This window comes from Chiloscyllium plagiosum, unplaced genomic scaffold (genome assembly GCF_037043375.1).
Source record: "Chiloscyllium plagiosum isolate Xiang-an unplaced genomic scaffold, Cpla_swu_hap1 HiC_scaffold_37, whole genome shotgun sequence".
NCBI classification, from domain to species: domain Eukaryota; kingdom Metazoa; phylum Chordata; class Chondrichthyes; order Orectolobiformes; family Hemiscylliidae; genus Chiloscyllium; species Chiloscyllium plagiosum.
Window position 1 is genome coordinate 26,641,512 of NW_028270175.1, and position 20,319 is coordinate 26,661,830.

General features: G+C 42.1%; 1 protein-coding gene across 9 annotated transcripts in view; it reads right to left on the reverse strand.

Annotated features, from left to right (window-relative positions):
• The window catches only part of ccdc30 (coiled-coil domain containing 30), a 159,417-nt gene that overhangs the window by 41,761 nt on the left and 97,337 nt on the right, over positions 1-20,319 (reverse strand). For all 9 annotated transcript variants that reach the window (XM_043675691.2, XM_087980519.1, XM_043675689.2 and 6 more), the window contains 3 exons: positions 16,171-16,525; positions 13,650-13,778; positions 4,627-4,797 (listed from right to left, as the gene is read on the reverse strand). In XM_043675691.2, coding sequence (XP_043531626.2) covers positions 4,627-4,797; positions 13,650-13,778; positions 16,171-16,525 — 655 coding nt within the window. The remainder of the gene's footprint in view (positions 1-4,626; positions 4,798-13,649; positions 13,779-16,170; positions 16,526-20,319) is intronic.

Sequence of the window (20,319 nt, forward strand, 5' to 3'; positions counted from 1 at the left end):
CCAACAAGTCCACACCGCCCCGCCGAAGCGCAACCTACCCATACCCTTACGTTTACCCCTTACCTAACACTACGGGCAATTTAGCATGGCCAATTCACCTGACCTGCACATCTTTGGACTGTGGGAGGAAACTGGAGCACCCGGAGGAAACCCACGCAGACACGGGGAGAACGTGCAAACTCTACACAGTTAGTCGCCTGAGGCGGGAATTGAACCCGGGTCTCTGGCGCTGTGAGGCAGCAGTGCTAACCACTGTGCCGCCGTGCCGCCCACTATGCTTCACAGTGTGGTTTGGCAACTGCTCTTCCTAAGACTGCAAGACAATACACAGTTGTGAAGACAGCCCAGTCCATCACGCAAACCAGCCTTCCATTCATTGACTCCATCTATATTTCCCACTGCCTCGGGAAAGTAACCAACATTTAAAGACCCCTCCCACCCTGGTTATACTCTCTTCCAACCTCTTTGGTCAGGCAGAAGATATAAAAGTTTGAATACACATACAAAAGATTCAAAAACAGCTTCTTCCCTGCTTTCATCAGACTTCCGAATGGACCTTGCAAATGTTAATACTGATATTTCTCTCTTTCTCTCTATCACTCTGCACCTTCACTGTGGCTGTAACAATGTATTCTGTACTCTGTTCTGCTACCCTTACGCACTTTGTATGGCACAATCTGTCTTTATAGCATGCAAAACACACTTTTCACTACATTTTGGTACATGCAACAATATTAAATCAATCAATCAATTAATCTAACCATCTATCAATCAATCAGATAAAGTCAGTTCCGAAGAACAGTTACTGGACCAAAAATGTTAACTCTGATCTTTCTCCACAGAGGCTGTCAGACCTACTGAGTTTTTCCAGGAATTTCTGTTTTTTGCAACATTTTCCACATTCTTTAATATTTTTCTTCAATAGATTATTCAACTCTCTCATAACCTTTGTAATTCAATCAGCTTCAACAGTTAGTTGTTAATATAGTCCACATTCTATTAAACTTTATGGGAGGAAAGAAAATTTAACTTACCGCTTTATGGTTTTAGTACATAGCTGTTCAATAGTAGGGGCAAGGACCCAAATTTGGGAAATTATTGTGAATCAAAGAATAATGTTTAAAGGCAACAGAAGAATCAATTAATGCTACACATGATAACTAGACAATGATAAGCAAGGACAGAAAATGCAGATTGAAGAACAAACCAGCAGATAAGAACAGAGGTTATAAAAATAATAAATGCACAAAACTGAACGCACTGTGTTTGACTTCACACAGCATTCGAACCAAAATAAATGAACGAGTTGTACAACTTGAGAAAAAACAACCACAATCAATTGTCAATCTGAGATGTGTTGGCAGGATAATCTAGATTCTGACCTGAATATTGAAGGATATGTGACATTTAGGAAGGACAGGAAGCTAGGAAAGCGTGGAGGAGTGGCTCTGTTAATTCAACGAATCACAAAATTGTTACAGCACAGAAGGAAGCCATTCAGCCCATCATGCCTTCAAACAAGTATCATTACCTAGTGTCAATCTCCAGCTTTATCTCCACACCTTTACACAACTATTTCTATCTAAATAATTGTCTAGTGCCCTATTGAATGGCACAGTTGAACCTGCAATCACCACATCTCCAGACAGTGCATTCCATACCCTAGCTGTTTGCTGAGTGAAAAAGTTATTTTAAAATCAGTCTTGGTTCTTTTGTACATCATGTTCAATTTATACCCTCTTGATCTTTTACAAGTGGGACACTTTCACCTGATCTATTCTACCCAGTCACCTCATAATTTTGAAAACCATTATCAAAACTCCTCTAAGGCTCAACAAGGAGAACAGTCCCAACCTCTCAATTGAACTTTCTCAACCCTGGACAAAGTTTTGAAAAGTGCTTCCATACTCTCTCCAGCGCATTCGCATCTTTCCTATAATGTGGTGCCCACAACTGTATGTAGCATTCCAGCTGAGGTCTATAAGTGTCTTATACAAGTTCAACATGACCTCCTTGCTCCTGAACTGAAAGCCCTTATTAGTAAAGTTGAAGACAATGTGTTACATAGAACATAGAACGTTACAGCGCAGTATAGGCCCTTCAGTCCTCGATGTTGCGCCTACTTGTGAAAATAATCCGATGCTCATCTATCCTATATCATTCCATTATTATCCATATGTATGTCCAATGTTCATTTAAATGCCCTTAACGTTGGTGAGTCTACTACTGTTGCAGGCAGGCCGTCCCACACCCCTACCACACTCTGATTGAAGAAACTACCTCGAATATCTGCCCTAATTCTATCAACCCTCAATTTAAAGCTATGTCCCCTCGGGTTAGCCTTCACCATCCGAGTAAAAAGGCTCTCACTGTCCACTCTATCTAACCCTCTGATTATCTTATACGTCTCAATTAAGTCACCTCTCAACCTTCTTCCCTCCAATGAAAACAGCCTCAGTTCCCTCAGCCTTTCCTTGTAAGACCTTCCCTCCCTACCAGGCAACATCCACACCTCCAGTTCTTTATTAACAAATTTCTAGATTTGCCACCTTCAACAATCTGTGGAAATTTATACTCAGGTCTCTTTGCTGATGCACCCCCTTTCAAACTGTATTCCATAATATATATTGTCTTTCAATGTTCTGCCCTGAACTCACCTGTCACCTGTCTGCCCATTATTGTAACATGTCAATGTCGTTTTGAAGTTCCACACTGTCCTCCTCACAGTTTACAATTCTTCCAAGGTTTATGTCATCTGCAAGTTTTGAAACTGTTCCTTGAACCAAAATCCATCAGATCTGAAAGATCATTACTATATATCAGGAAAAACACTGACCTCTGTGGAACTCTACTACAAACCTTATTCCAGCTCAAAAAATACCCATTGACCATTACTCTTTGTTTCCTATCCCTTGGCTAATTTTGTATCCATGTTGCTACTGACCCTTTTATACCATGAGCTATAACTTTCCTCGCAAATCAGTATCAAACGCTTTCAGGAAATCTATGTACATCACATCAACAGCATTACCTTCATTTAGTCTTTCCTCTAACTCTTCAAAAACTCCAGCAAGTTAGTTAAACATGATTTCTCTTTTAGAAATGCATGCTGACTCTTCCTAAGCAACCCACCTTTTTCCATGTGACAACTAATGCTCTCCTGAATGTGTGGGTAGAAGCTTCCTCGCTATCAAAGTTAAACTGACTGAACTATAACAGCTGGGATTATTCTTCTCAGCTTTTTTGATTTTAATTGTAATATTTGCAATTCTCCAGTCATCTGGCACCTCCCCCTGAGTCCATGGAAGACTGAAAGTTTGTGGCCCGTGACCCTGTAATTTCGTCACTTTCTTCAAAATCTTTGCTGCATCTCATCCAGTCCAGGTGCCTTGTCAACATAAAGAACCAATAGTCTATCCAAAATTTCTTCCTTATTAATTTTGAACCCTTCCAGTGACAGATTTTTCTCCTCTATCACCATGAAGTGAGCAGCAGCCTGCTCTATTGTAAAGACCGATGTACAGTATTTATTTAACACTACATCAAGCTCTGAGTTCATAAACATTCATTTGTTCTTAGCCATATGGTGGGCTGGAAAAACTGTCCATCATTTTGCTTCATTACGGGAGCAAGAGTCTCCCACACAAATATTTCTAAAAGTTAAACGGAGCTTCTGAAAGGAATCTGAGACATTCCTCCTCTTATAATCCAACTCTATTTGTGAAGAATTCCACAGTTTGGTATTATAGAACAAATTTACAATCTTGCAAACAAATGAAATCTTCACAAACACATTCTATACTTAGCAATCAGAGGAAGTCTTACCCCAGGTTTCTTTACTGGGAATTACTGGCAGCCAGAGGTCAGAGAAGCCAGGAGCTACAAATAAGCAAGGAAAAGAAAAATCAAAACTTTCACTGGCATTTAAATGAACTTTTTAAGGGGATGTGATAACCGCAGCCAGTTACTGAAATCGGAATTCAATAAAAATCTGGAATAAAAAGCTAGCTCAATGAAGATCATGTAACCACTGTTAGTTCATTAATGTCTTCTTAAGGAAGGGAACCTGCCTACTTTACCTTGTCTGGTCTACATATGATTCCAGATCCACAACAATCTGATTAATCCTTAACTGCCCTCTGGGCAATTAAAGATGGGCATTAGTGTTGGCCTAACTAGCGACATCCACATCCCTTGAATGACTGAACATAAATCACCGTAAAGACCATTTCAAAACAAAGTTACAAAATAGTATGCATATTTTGGAGGAATAGATTCTTTTAGTAGAGTCATTAATTCTTCAGATATTCTGAAAGCAAAAACATCAGTAACAATGTAAGACTATCGAGTAGGAATTGTTAACATCTTTCACACGAGATAGGCTGAATTTCCACCATCTGCACTATAAATCTCCACTGTAACAGAAGCCAGGTCAATCTGAACAGGAAAATTAGAGAGTAAAATTTCTGGATTATAGTCAGTGATGGCTACATGCTAGTTTCAAGTCTATATATCAATTCAACTTGCTAAAATCTAATGAATTTATTTTTTCACATGATTTAGTTGAATTACCCTCAAAACATCAAATTCTTTGTTATGGATTTTTCATCATTTTCACATGCTTACCCTGTTATTTTCCTGATCAAGTAGAGAAATTTGCCTTTGCAGTTCTATCAGTTGTTCTCTCTTGTACTTCAGTTCTTTCTCTGCAGTGCTGCACAGATTATGCACTCTTTGTAAATCCTGCCGCATCTGTCTGGACTCCTCTGTTTGCTGCTGCAGTAACACTTCCTGAGACTGAGACGAAAATAAGAGTCAGTTTCATTCTTCTCAAACGGATTATGAGATCTCAACATTTCCCAAGGCACCTTCCCATATAGTTATGAACCTCCTCCCTCTCACTGTACAAGGCCTTATACATTCCTTCCAGTTGAAACAGCATATTACTTACATGTATCAAAGTCTGTGAGAAGATTTGTAGCTCGGGTGCTCGTTGTTGTGGTTCTGTTCACCGAGCTGGGAATTTGTGTTGCAGACGTTTCGTCCCCTGTCTAGGTGACATCCTCAGTGCTTGGGAGCCTCCTGTGAAGCGCTCCTGTGATGTTTCCTCCGGTATTTGTAGTGGTTTGAATCTGCCGCTTCCGGTTGTCAGTTCCAGCTGTCCGTTGCAGTGGTCGGTATATTGGGTCCAGGTCGATGTGCTTATTGACTGAATCTGTGGATGAGTGCCATGCCTCGAGGAATTCCCTGGTTGTTCTCTGTTTGGCTTGTCCTATAATAGTAGTGTTGTCCCAGTCGAATTCATGTTGCTTGTCATCTGCGTGTGTGGCTACTAAGGATAGCTGGTCGTGTCGTTTCGTGGCTAGTTGGTGTTCATGGATGCGGATTGTTAGCTGTCTTCCTGTTTGTCCTACGTAGTGTTTTGTGCAGTCCTTACATGGGATTTTGTACACTACATTGGTTTTGCTCATGCTGGGTATTGGGTCCTTCGTTCTGGTGAGTTGTTGTCTGAGAGTGGCTGTTGGTTTGTGTGCTGTTGGGAGTCCTAGTGGTCGCAGTAGTCTGGCTGTCAGTTCGGAAATGCTCTTGATGTATGGTAGTGTGGCTAGTCCTTTGGGCTGCGGCATGTCCTCATTCCGTTGTCTTTCCCTTAGGCATCTGTTGATGAAATTGCGCGGGTATCCGTTTTTGACGAATACATTGTAGAGGTGTTCTTCTTCCTCTTTTTGCAGTTCTGGTGTACTGCAGTGTGTTGTGGCCCTTTTGAATAGTGTCTTGATGCAACTTCCTTTGTGTGTGTTGGGGTGGTTGCTTTCGTAGTTTAGGACTTGGTCTGAGTGTGTGGCTTTCCTGTATACCTTTGTGGTGAATTCTCCGTTAGGTGTTCTCTGTACCATCACGTCTAGGAATGGGAGTTGGTTGTCCTTTTCTTCCTCTCTAGTGAATCAGATTCCTGCGAGTGTGGCATTGATGATCCGGTGTGTGTTCTCTATTTCTGTGTTTTAAATGATTACAAAGGTGTCATCCACATATCTGACCCAGAGTTTGGGTTGAATTTGCGGTAAGACTGTTTGTTCTAATCTTTGCATTACTGTTTCTGCTATGAGTCCAGAGATGGATGAGCCCATGGGTGTGCCGTTGATTTGTTCATATATTTGGTTGTTGAATGTGAAGTGTGTTATGAGGCACAGGTCCAGTAGTTTGAGTATGCCGTCTTTGTTGATAGGTTCAATGTCCTGTTGTCTGTTCTGTATGTCCAGCAGGTTGGCTATTGTTTCTCTGGCTAGGGTTTTGTCGATAGAGTTGAACAGTGCCGTTACATCAAATGAGACCATGGTTTCTTCCTTGTCTATGTGTATATTTCTGATGATGTCCAAGAATTCCTGTGTTGACTGTATAGCGTGTCTGGATCCGCTGATCAGGTGTTTCAGTTTCTGCTGTAGTTCTTTAGCCAGTTTGTGTGATGGTGTCCCTGGTAGTGATACTATGGGTCTGAGTGGGATGTCTGGTTTGTGCACTTTAGATAGTACACCTTAGTAGCCACATACGCAGATGACAAGCAACATGAATTCGACTGGGACAACACTACTATTATAGGACAAGCCAAACAGAGAACAGCCAGGGAATTCCTAGAGGCATGGCACTCATCCACAGATTCAATCAATAAGCACATTGACCTGGACCCAATATACCGACCACTGCAGCGGACAGCTGGAACTGACAACCGGAAGCGGCAGATTCAAACCACTATAAATGCCGGAGGAAACATCACAGAAGCGCTTCACAAGAGGCTCCCAAGCACTGAGGATGTCACCTAGACAGGGAACGAAACGTCTGCAACACAAATTCCCAGCTCGGCGAACAGAACCACAACTTACATATATTTCAACTTACTATAGTCCATTCCTTGCTTGCAACTGAGGCATTGTCTATACTGGGAGTCCAAATGCAAACCCCTTGTGGAACATTTCCATTAAATCATGACCCTAAGTTTCAATTCCATTCTGACCTTTCAGTTCCCAGCCATCAATATTTTTCCACTGAAATTCAACACAAGTTCAAAGAATTACAACTCCTCTTTTTATTCATATAATAGTCTTCTGGATTCAACAGTAAGTTCAATAGTTTCAGATCATAAACTCTGGTCCCATTTATTGACAGCAAGTATTTTTAAAATTCTGTTTTCCATTTACACTTTCTCTAGAGACATGGCTTGTCCTTTGATTTATTGCTTCTTGCCTTCAATATTATCTTTTTCATCAGTTAATTACTCCTGCAATCCAGTAATCACGGTTAAGTCACCCCCTTCGCTTTCCTGCATAGCTTAAAACTGCCAGATCTCTAACTTCTTTCCAGATCTTACAAAGTCAGCACCCTGAAAGGTTGGACTAAACCTTACTATCAGGCCCAGTTAGCTCTCTTGCTGCCTCTTATCAAATTCCTGATTAAAGGCTTTTGCCCGAAACATCGATTTTCCTTCCTCGGATGCTGCTGACCTGCTATGCTTTTCCAGCACCACTCTAATCTAGACTCAATTACATCCTGTCTAGCACTCAATCTATTCCGTCCCCAGTGTCCACTGTAGACCACATCTCATCACAATCCAGTACAGGAACATCACATGCAAGCAATTGGACAATTCCAAACATGAATTCCAAACAGGTAGCAAAAGCAAACACAAACAAAATGAATGGTGGCTGCAGTTTGTGACAGGTGGTAAGACAGAAACTGCATATTAATGAGGAGAGATGTGTTTTTAATAAGGTAATTAACAAGCAATAATCCCCCTTAACTTGTTGTTGCGTAGTGGGAATCTTGCCTTTACGCCCAGAAAGATACCAAGTTGCTTCCAGTTGTGAAATAAGCTTCACCGGACTTTTCGTGTGATTCTGCCACATTTTGCAGCATAGCCCACATCATTCATGCCCTGATAAGATTTCACCTGTTCACCTAGTTTCACTCTTCACATTTGCAGCCAGATCTGCTGAATATTTTGAGAATTCTTTTTAATTTGCTTTCCAGTACTTATAATATTTTATCCTCATGTTAGATTAAAGATAGCTTTTAGATTAAAGGAACAGGCTAAAAAGAAATGGTAAACCCAAGGATTGGACAGATTTTAAAATTAAACCAACAATGACAGTTTAGAAATTGATAAACGTGAAAGGTAAATTTACCGTATTCCTAATGGGCCATAGAGTTGCTCTCTCATGAGAAGAGGCTATTAGTGGTGACTTTTAACCTCAGAGTTAGCACACCTCAGGCAAGGGGAGAGGTCAAGAAGGAGTGTCCTTCATGGTAACCTCAGTCTATACAGAAATATTGTCGGCGTCACTCTGTATCGGCATTCTGCATCGCAAGCCAACTATTTAGCCAACTGAGCTTGGGCCTCAGTTATTTACAATATGAATCAATTAGATGAGGGGACTACCTGTATGTGTGCTGATGGTTCAAAGATGGGTGGAAAAACAAGCTCTGAAGTGGATGCAAAGAGGCTGTATTTAGACACGTTAAATCAATAGGAAGAAAATGGTAAATTGGTTATAGTGTTGGAAAATGTGAAGATATCCACTTTACTGGAAAAAATACATAATATTTTTAAATAGCAAGAATATGGAAAATGCAGTATTTATTTCAACACAGGATCTGATTGTCTTGTAAGTGGATCACAGATTGTCAACAGTTGGAAATAGGTAAATGAATGATATATTGAAGGGATTTAAAAATAAAAGTAAAAACTCTTATTGTAATTGTGTGTAGTTGTGATGAAACAACACCTGGATCACAGTATCTTGGTCACCTTACTTTGGAATGAGAGCAATGAAAGTTTACTGGACCAATTCTTACAATGAGTATCGCTTGAGAGGAGAAGTAGCTTGAGTTATCTCATTGAAATACATGATAGCATTAGGGGTTCGACAGCATAGATGTTTGGAAGATGTTTTCCCTGAATTGGATGTCTAGAACTGAGGGTCATAGTCTTGGAATAAGGATTGGCCATTTAGGACTGCATGAGAAGTTACTTCACTCAGACGGGTTGTGAACAGTTGGAATTCCCTACTATGAAGAGCTCTGGAAGCTCAGCTGTTGAGTATATTTTAAAAATAAATCAAAAGAATTTTAGATAATAAGAGAACCAAGTGATATGGGAATAGTGCAGGATGGTATAGCAGAGGCAAATCAGTCATGAGCTCATTAAATAGCAGAGCGAAGTTGAAAGGTTGAATAACCTATACTTCCTCTTACTTGTTATGGTTTTATTATTATTCTGAATTGCAGTCTGCAAAGAAGCATGCTGGATGTCAAAGCAGATCCGTAATTTATCCTCCAAAAGAGTTTAGAATTGTTAGGACACTACTCTGGTGAAATGGCACTGAATCCATAGAGAATAAACATGCTGATCTGTCTCAGGGAGGCAGCATTTGTTGTCACACCACTACTACTCCATTGCTGTTGCCTGTCAACCAGCTGCTGCCTTGCTGAGATGGGGCAGTCTGCAGCCAGGCCTTCTGGGCTCTGTGCTGTGATGTTATCATCCAAAGTGATTTGTAGTATCCAACACTTAAAACATGTTACACCCTCTGGGTGTAGTATTGCTTAGGAGTATTAGGGCAGGCAAAGAGACATAGCAGTAAAGGAATACACAAAGATTAGCTGACTTTTGTCTCCAATATAGCATGATTTAATTTATAAATCTGGTTCTGAATACTTATTTGGTAGCACCTTTTGGTTTTGTATTATGATCGAGTAGATGATGTGATGTGACACATGGAATGTGCAGGACTGTTGGTGAATTGAAGTTAAGATTATTGATATTGCACTTAGATATTTTCTTCATTGTCAGTGCACTCAGATCAAGGCCATGTAAGTTACCTCCTCCCTCCCACATCCTCTTCATTTTACTGCTCCTGTTTGCTGTGTAGCTACAGCGAGGGTTGTCCCCTCATGGTGGTAAGATTGTACAGCATGCTAGAGACAAACATGAACCCAGACACGTTCTGAATACTACACAGGTCTTCATAAGGGGTCCAGGTGGAGGAAGCATTATTTCATCCTGCCAATAATCTGCTCTATCACAATTATGTGCTAATATGGCTTTCATTGCACGCGTGTTCATCAGCAATTAGTCATGTCTGTAGCAGATAGTGTCTTGGATTGTCACAGAAAAAAGACATTGGGTCTGATGCCAGAATACTGGGTAATGACCTTCATCATTAGTTGGCTGTAGTCACACACCAGCTGGATGTTGAAGGCCTGGAATGTCTTTGAATTCCAAAATAAGGCAGTTTTGACATTAGGCATTTGCAAAGCAATGTGCGTGATGTCAATGGCATCCTGCATCTGCAATTTGAATGAAGTTGCATACTCATTTTGCCTACCTGACTCTGGCAAGAGAGAATGAAATGCAGTTAGCTCTCTCGGAATAGAGAGTTTCAGTGACTTCCCTTACGAAGCAGTACATACCAACATATGTAATAGGCCGTTCATCTGCTTGAGTCTGCTCCACCATAAAGATGGGAAACTACGAGATGTTGCTGACATCTTGCTGCCAGGAAGGAACCAAATGTATAAAAGTCCATCATCACAATCAGCTTCACATGAACTGGTAATGCAGCCCTTGTGCTTCTCTGGGTTGCATTTGTGGTTGCAGCAATGTATTGCTGAAGTGTAGGTGTTTCACACATGGTTCCTCGACAACCTTGACTTGCTCTTTGCACATTCTGGCTGAATATGACCTCTTGATATGAACCCTCATCTTCCAGCAATTTATCTTGGTTAGCCTGGCCTTTGTTTATACTCCAAATCATGCTGCTTTCCAAAGGGCACGCGTACTAGTCACCCATTTTTGACTGCAATTGATTTCTGCAGCTATACATTCCTCAACACCTCCACATCACTCCCTGGAGAATGTTGTAATTTGAAACAATTATGGAAAGCACCAAGCACTTTACATTGAAATCAATAACTAACTTAGCCTTTAAGTAGATGATGATCCCCTTAAATATCATTGGTGGGGATTCCTTCCTGCTGCTGACTATGTGTTCAGTTGTGCGAGCTTAAGGGAGGATATTGATTGATGCATTGAATGTCATGATTACACTGCTGGTTATCAAACCAATGCCACGAACATTTATTGGGAACATCCAATGGACTTTCATTATGCGGATTCAAACAGAGGATTGTAAACCCATTCTGGCCCAGAGATTATTGATCTCAGCCTCTTCAAAAATTAGCAACATGTGACTGCAAAAGATGGCTATTTGGGAAATGCAGATTTTATGAAGTTTTTTTTCAAGTTTTGTTTCTTGTCTCAGACAAGTCTTTGGTGACAGTTTCATCTCCTCTTTAAAAATGTTTAATGAGAAACATTTGAGATACTTACCTTGGAGTGCAGGTTCATAGTCCCTTGAAAGTGGAGTCGCAGGTAGGATAGTGAAGGCCCAGGACCTGCATGTCCTATGCAGAGTTGAAATGTTTGGCCACAGGGTGATGGAGTGGATTGGTATGGGTGTCCCGGAAATGTTCTCTGAAGCACTCTGTAAGAAGGCATCTGGTTTCCCCAATGTAGAGGAGACCACATTGGGAGCAACGGATACAATAAATGACGTGTGGATGTGCACGTCATTTATTGTATCCATTGCTCCTGATGCGGTCTCCTCTACATTGGGAAAACCAGATGCCTTCTTACAGAGTGCTTCAGAGAACATCTCCGGGACACCCGCACCAATCAACCCCACCATCCTGTGGCCAAACATTTCAACTCCCCCACCCACTCTGCGTAAGACATGCAGGTCCTGGGCCTCCTCCACAGCCACTCCCTCACCACCTGATGCCTCGAGGAAGAACACCTCATCTTCCCCCTCAGGACAGTTCAACCCCATGGCATCAATGTGGACTTCACCAGTTTCCTCATTTCCCCTCCCCCCACCTTACTACAGTTCCAACCTTCTCGCTCAGCACCATCCTCATGACCTGTCATACCTATCAATTTTCCTTCCCAACTATCTGCTCCACCCTCCTCTCCGACTTATCACCTTCACCCCCACCTCCATCCACCTATTGCACTCTCAGCTACCTTCTCCCCACCCCACCCCCTCCCACTTATGTCTCCACCCCAGAGGCTCCCAGCCTCATTCCTGATGAAGGGCTTTTACCCAAAATGTCGATTTTTCCTGGTCCTCGGATGCTGCCTGACCTGCTGTGCTTTTCCAGCACCACTCTAATCTTGACTATTTGGAATATTTTGTGCAATTTTGGTCTCCCTCCTATAGGAAAGATGTTGTAAAATTTGAAAGGGTTCAGAAAAGATTTACAAGGTTGTTGTCAGGGTTGGAGGTTTTGAGCTATAGGCAGGGGCTGAATAGGCTAGGGCTGTTTTCCCTGGAGTGTCGGAGGCTGAAGAGTCAACTTATAGAGGTTTATCAAATCATGAGGGGCAGAGATAGGGTAAATAAACAAAGTTTTTTCCCTGGGTTGGGGGAGTCCAGAACTAGACAGCATACGTTTAGAGGGTGTGAGGGGATAGATTTAAAAGGGACCTAAGGGACAACTTTTTCATGCAGAGGGTGGTGCGTGTATGGAATGAGCTGCCAGAGTAACTGGTGGAGGCTTCTGGATAGATGTCTGAACAGGAAGGTTTTAGCAGGATATGGGCCCAGTGCTGGCAGGTTGGACTAGATTAATTTAGGATATCTGGTCAGCATGGACGAGTTAGACCGAAGGATCTGTTTCTGTGCTATATATCTCTATAACTCTATAAGTACACCACAGAATCTTGGAGAAAATAACAAAAGTAAAAAGGCCAACATAAACTATGAAGAATGATTAAAGATTATTACTGCTAATAATAAAACATTTTATGTTTTAAAGCAAACAGCAAGGACAGGCTGCATTTATAAAATGCAGTTAAGTAATGATTCATTCTGTGTTGTGGAGAACATAAGCTCCTCATCTCTTAGACATCTGATCGACCATTTCTAGCCCAGAAGTATGTGGCCCAGTGATTACCTTTTGAGATTCCGATTTTATTTTCCACTAAATCTGTTTGAAAACAGGGTAGCAGTAAAGCACAGAAGGGAAAAGTTTGGAGTACAATTCTCACATCTGCTGTGAACAGGATTGATAAAGTAGTTTATATTTGTCTTATCAAAAAAGGCACTTCCCAATAACCAAGAACAACAGCAGCTGAGAAATATGCATCTCAACAAATTGAGTTCATTATATATCACCAGTTGCCATCATGTGGTAAGAACTGAGTAATGCAGGGGTACAAACATAAATGTCAGTCAAAATGCATCTTTTTCTGCTATTGGACAGTTCCACAGACACCTCACTATTTACATTTACAGATTAGGAATGCTGTAATTAACTTCACAAGATATTTAATGATCGAAAGTATCACATTTTCCAATGAAAATCACAGTAATTATGGACAGAATGTACAGCAGACTCAAATTAGTTCTCCCATCTCCTGACTAAAGTTCATCCATAGCACATACACAGCACCATTATACTGCTTGATATTAGATATCTCACAGCTTAGGCTATTGTGGCTTAGAACAAAATTTAATCACAACATTTAACCACTGTAAAGCATCAAAAGGAGCTAACGGGAGCAATATTTGGATTATTCTCCTTTGTTCAAGTACCTTAGCCCTGTTGTTTGCTTCCTCCAACTGCAATTCTAGAGCTTGTTTATGCAGGTGAGAATTTTTCTGCTCTAATTCGAGTGAATTCTGTAACTGGCTAATTTCCAGCTTTAGAGCTTGCAGCTGCACCTAAAGGAAAACAATCAGTAAGTGAGTTACAGACAAATTTTTTGTTGCAAGCAGAATAGATAGTCAGATAGTCCTCATTTTAGGTTTGAATGTTTCCTTGATACTACTGCTGTAACATGGGAATGCTGTATTTTAAAATAAAGAATTTATGGGATGTGGGTATCATTGGCTAGGCCCGCATTTATTGCGCACTAAGTACTTTTAAGAAGATAATGCTGAGCTGCCTTCTTGAACCCGCGCAATCCATGTCGTGTAGGTACACCCACAATGCAGTTAGGAAAGGAATTCGAGCATTTTCACCCAGCAATACTGATTGTGTTAGGTTCTTTCTTGTTAGGAATGGTCATTGTCTTTTACTTCTATGGTATGAAATTTTTACTAGATCAATCTGTTTAGTGATGTATGACACACTTTGGAAGTGACAGAAGTCAAACCTGGGCCTCCTGGCTCAGATCTTGTGACAAAACAGTATGCCACACCAGCCAGCTGTGATATGAATGTAACTTAACAGCCCATATCTGGACCCTATTCAGGTCCTGTTGCATACGGACACAGATTAATGCTCTCGTGACACAGAGGTGTATAATAACATCTGTGAACAGATTGATTAGAAAACATCAATGGACACAGACTGCTTTGGTAATCCTTATGCAATCATCAGCAAACGTCCTCACTTCTGACCTTAAGATGGAGAGAAAGTCATTCATGAAGCATCTGAAGATGGTTGGATCTAAGACACATGCCTGCAGAATTAATTTCTGAGACTGAGATGACTGACCTTGAATGAGCACCATCATTTTATTTCTGTTAGATATTATTCCAATCAATGCAGAGCCTCTCCCTCCTCCAACCCAAATCTGATTCCCACTGACTTCAGTTTTGCTTGGGCTCTTTCAAACTGTACTTATTAAATCCAGTCTTGATATCAAGAGCAGTCACTCTACTCTTACCTCTGGAGTTTAGCTCCTTTGTCCATGTTTGGATCATGGCTGTAAGGAGGTCAGGAGCTGAGTGGCACTTGTGGAAGTATCATGTTTTAGAAGCAATGGAGCACTCTTACCTCTGGGTTAGAAGATTGAGATTTGAGTCAAAATCTAGGCTTATGTTCCATTCTAATACTGAAAGAGGACTGTATTGTATAATTTTACAATAAGCAGTGGCTAGGTGGTGCCCCTTGACTGTTCCTTTGCAGAAGATGGAAAAGCGTTGAGGAGTCAGGAGGTGAATTAGTCAGTGTAGAAAACCCAGCCTCCAATCTGCTCTTGTACAAATGCTATTTGTGCAATGACTCTATTTAAGTTTCTGATACTATACACAAGATGTTGGTTTGTGGGAACTGACAAGCACTGCTTTTAAATATCAAGGGGAGCTGGATAGACGCATTCCTCTTGGAGATAACTATGTTTGGCACTTTGTGATAGTGGTGATGAATTAGGAGGTTCTAAATCACCAACAGGTGAAAAAAACTCATTGCACTTATGTTTCAAATCCTTTTTGTTTAGATTACTTACAGTTTGGAAACAGGCCCTTCAGCCCAACCAGTCCACATCAACCCTCCGAAGAGTAACTCACCCTGAACCATTTCCCTCCTAACACTAACACCAGTGGGCAATTTAGCATGGCCAATTCACCTGACCTGCACGTCTTTGGACTGTGGGAGGAAACCGAAACAACCCCACACAGACACGGAGAGGATGTGCAAACTCCACACAGACAGTCACCTGAGGCTGGACTCAAACCTGGAACCCTGTGCTGTGAGGCAGCAGTGCTAACCACTGAGCCACTGTGCCACCCTAAGGCATTTAGAGAATTTTAGATGCTAAAATTCCATTATAGGCAGGGACTGAAGAGTGGGTCCAAAGAAGTTTTTTTTCATAATGTGACATCACCAAATGAATTCTCCTCACTGTTGTCCTGTATGAAAGCTGTAATTTAGACAAAATAAGTGTCCCCTCTCAGCTGCTATGTAGTCATCTGTACTTAAGGGCTGTATAGTTGTCTGTATTTCCAAATTGACCCTCAACATGATATGAAGCTGGGGAAAATTATTTAATGAATGATTTCATGATTTCTTTTACACAGCTTGCACACTTGTCATGGCATTCAATGCTTTTCAGAAAATACAGTTATCTACCAATAAAAACTCAACTTGAGGTTTGTGACTTCTTGGCTCTTGTGTGCAGCTCTGGTACCATATCATAGTCCTAAAATATGTTTAAAGGTCTGATCTGCTTTATTGGTACCTTTAGGTGTCTTTCCTGCCTGTTCACTACCCTCTAAATCTAACTTTTGCCATTATAAGTGTCAGTCCAAAATCATGGTCTGAGTATTTGGAATCTCCTCAGGACCTTTGGCTCGACTGGTACAGCAGGATATTTGCAATGCAACCTACCTGAGTAATGTTGTCTTCCACTTGTTCTTTAGAATGAATTAGGTCAGTCAGCTGTTTCTGTATGTTGGACACTTCTTGGTTCAGGCGCTGGTTCTCCTGTTGGCTGCAGCCCAGCTGTTGCCGAATGGTATAATTTTCCTGTGCGAGTAGTTTGGACTCCTGCTGGCTGGCATTAAGCTGTTGCCGTAAGTTACAAATCTCCTGGTTAATATTCTGACTGCTGTGCTGGTCGCTGCACAATTGCTGCCGCAAAATAAGATTGTCTTCATTCAGCTGCTGGTTTTCCTTTAGCACTGTGTTGAGTTGCTGCTGCATAAATTCTAGATTTTTGTTGGAAGGATTGGTCATCTGGTTGCTGAGGAGCAGAATGTTTTAGAAAAATAGTCAGTATAATAGCCTAAGCCTTCTATAATAATTTAATGAAGTTCAAAAGATGTTTCAGGAACAGCACCTCATTTTTTTTAGGCACTACTTTATCTTCTGAAAACAAATCATATTTCAACAATTTCACATCACAGCCTCTGCTCCCATTTTCTTTCTGATAGGAAGAACCAGCAATAATTCTCCTGTTGCCATTCACTCCTCCTCTAGACCCATTTTGACTAGTATTCCATGCTATTGAGGAGAACTTGGTTACCGCTTGGAAAGCCGGCAAGACCTGTGCCTTTTCTCTCTTTTTACTCTTGTTTCACTTGCCAACTAGTGATGTGGCTTTTCCATGGATCAAGGATCATGGGGTTGGGGGGGTGTGCTGAGATTAGAAGTCCTGCCAGCCAAAAGCTGTCAGCCAATCAGAGGACTGCTGTTTTATTGAACGACGCCACCAATGTGGAGGCAGTGGCTGTTGTTGCTATGACACCCAGGCCATAGCTGAATCAGGATTTGGGAGGGCGGGGTCACAGGATGTGAGAAGACTAGCTAGAGCAGAGGGGGTGACTCTCGGGAGGATTCCCTTACTTCCTAATGCAGGACCCACTTGTTAAGGCAATGAGTGTCTTTGAAGGAGACGCCTGTCTCACTCCCTGAAGCCTGCAAGGAACTTTGACAAGGTTTTCTTGTCATGATCTCCACAGCAGGGTAGGATGGCCTTTGTGGGCTTTTGCACCACAAACTTAAATCAGGGAGGAGGTGGGAGGTTGGTAAATGTCTCCTCTTCATCAAACTCACCATGGGGGAGGGCATTGCATCACTTGTTCCTTTATTTGCCCATTTACCATCCCTTTCATCTCACACTCTCATCCCCCCCTTTTGTCATTTTGTCACTCCTGCCTTCCAGAATTTCACAGACCTATCCTTTTGCTCTTTGTTACTCCTTCCTTCTTCTTTGCTCTTACCTCAAACCTGCCAAAACTGTAATAACATTTTCCAGCTCTGATGAAAAATAATTTTCTTTCTTTCCAGAACTGATATCTAAGCTTCGAAGTATATCCGGCATGTCCTGTTTATGTTTCAGTTGTACATCATCCACAATATTTCCTTTGTATTAATTTAATATTCCTTTGACAGTGGCAAGAGATGACCTACATTTTTGTTTAGTTCCTCCAGTTTTCTTCCATCTCTGTGCTTTTCCTGGCAGTACCAGGGATCAGACGCAGGAAAGCTGGCTGAACCTTAGGGCAGACTTTCCCTCCAGGATCAGGAAATTTGCATTAGGCCTATTTCCCAGCATTTCAGGTGTGATGTAGGCAAAGTCCAGAGGTGGGCTACTAAATAGGCAGCGAGCAGGCTGATTGGCAATTAGTAACTTTGGGGAAAGAGGAGGGGCTGAAGTGCAGGCCTCTTTTGTTTCTATTGGATATGGTAGTCATTGGCATTTGTTGGCCATCTCTAATTGTTCTTAAATTCAGCTCCTTGATCAGTCATTTCAAAAGGAGGAAACTAAGAGGCAAGCACATTGGAGACGTATAAAATAGGAATGAGAGTAGGTAATTCAGCTCATCCAGCTCGCTTTGTCATAGAGTCATAGAGATGTACAGCACGGAAACAGACCCTTTGATCCAATTCGTCCATGCCGACCAAATATCCCAACCCAATCTAGTCTCACCTGGCAGCACCCTGCCCATATCCCTCTAAACCCTTCCTATTCATATAGCCATCCAGATGCCTTTTAAATGTTGCAATTGTACCAGCCTCTACCACTTCCTCTGGCAACTCATTCCATACACATACCACCGTCTGCATTAAAAAGTTGCCCCTTAGGTCCCTTTTATATCTTTCCCCTCTCACCCTAAACTTACGCCCTCTAGGTCTGGACTCCTCCACCCCACGGAAAAGACTTTGTCTATTTATCCTATCCATGCGGAGAAAGTGAGGTCTGCAGATGCTGGAGATCAGAGCTGGAAATGTGTTGCTGGAAAAGCGCAGCAGGTCAGGCAGCATCCAGGGAACAGGAGAATCGACGTTTCGGGCATAAGCCCTTCTTCAGGAATGAGGAAAGTTTGTCCTATCCATGCCCCTCATGATTTTATAAACCTCTACAAGGTCACCCCTCAGCCTCCGACACTCCAGGGAAAACAGCCCCAGCCTATTCAACCTCTCCATAGAGCTCAAATCCTTCAACCCTGGCAACATCCTTGTAAATCTTTTCTGAACCCTTTCAAATTTCACAACATCCTTCCAATAGGAAGAAGACCAGAATTGCACGCAATATTCCAAAAGTGGCCTAACCAACGTCCTATACAGCTGCAACTCCTGTACTCAATACTCTGACCAAAAAAGGAAAACATACCAAACATCATCTTCACTATCCTGTCTACCTGCGACTGTACTTTCAAGGAGCTATGAACCTGCACTCCCTAGGACCTTACCATTAAATGTATAAGTCCTGCTTTCCCAAAATGCAGCACCTCGCATTTTTCTAAATTAAACTCCATCTGCCACTCCTCAGCCCATTGGCCCATCTAATCAAGATCCATACAACACAATCAAGGCTGATTCCCTATTTCAATATCATACTCCCACTCTCTCCCTCTACTTAGTAACCTCCAGAAATCTATTTCTTTTCTAAATTTGTTCACATGATGTGGGCATTGTTGGCTGGGCCAGCATCTATTGCCCATCCCTAGTTGCCCTCAAGAAGGTGGTGGTGAGCTGCCTTCTTGAAGTGCTGCAGTTCATTTGGTCCAGATAGACTCAATGCTATTTCAGGGAGAGCTCCAGGAATTTGACCAAGCAGTACTGAAGGAACAGCAATAGTTAGTCATTTGACTTCCAAAGTCTTCTATGGTATAAAATACCACAGGTTCACCACCTTTTGACTGAAGTCATTTCTACCCTCTCAATAGAATCCACTGCTGTGGATCTGGAGTCACATATAGGCCAGACCAGCAAAAGATGGGAAGTTGTTGTGGTTCTGTTCACCGAGGTGGGAATTTCTGGTGCAGACATTTCGTCCCCTGTCTAGGTGACATCCTCAGTGCTTGGGAGCCTCCTGTGAAGCGCTTCTGTGATGTTTCCTCCGGCATTTGTAGTGGCTTGAATCTGCCGCTTCTGGTTGTCAGTTCCAGCTGTCCGCTGCAATGGTCGGTATATAGGGTCCAGGTCAATGTGCTTATTGATTGAATCTGTGGATGAGTGCCAAGCCTCTAGGAATTCCCTGGCTGTTCTGTTTGGCTTGTCCTATAATAGTATTATAGGCCTACTATTATAGGCCAAGAGTGGCACGGTGGCACAGCAGTTAGCACTGTTGCCTCACAGCGCCTGAGACCCGGGTTCAATTCCCGCCTCAGGCGACTGACTGTGTGGAGTTTGCACATTCTCCCCGTGTGTGCGTGGGTTTCCTCCGGGTGCTCCGGTTTCCTCCCACAGTCCAAAAATGTGCAGGTCAGGTGAATTGGCCATGCTAAATTGCCCATAGTGTTAGGTGAAGGGGTAAATGTAGGGGAATGGGTCTGGGTGGGTAGCGCTTCGGCGGGTCAGTGTGGACTTGTTGGGCCGAAGGGCCTGTTTCCACACTGTAAGTAATCTAATCTAATCTAATCTAAAAAAAGTGCTTCACAGGAGGGTCCCAAGCACTGAGGATGTCACCTACACAGGGGACGAAACGTCTGCATCAGAAATTCCCAACTCGGCGAACAGAACCACAACAACGAGCACCCGAGCTACAAATCTTTGCACAAACTTTGAAAAGAAGGGAAGATTTATTTCTCC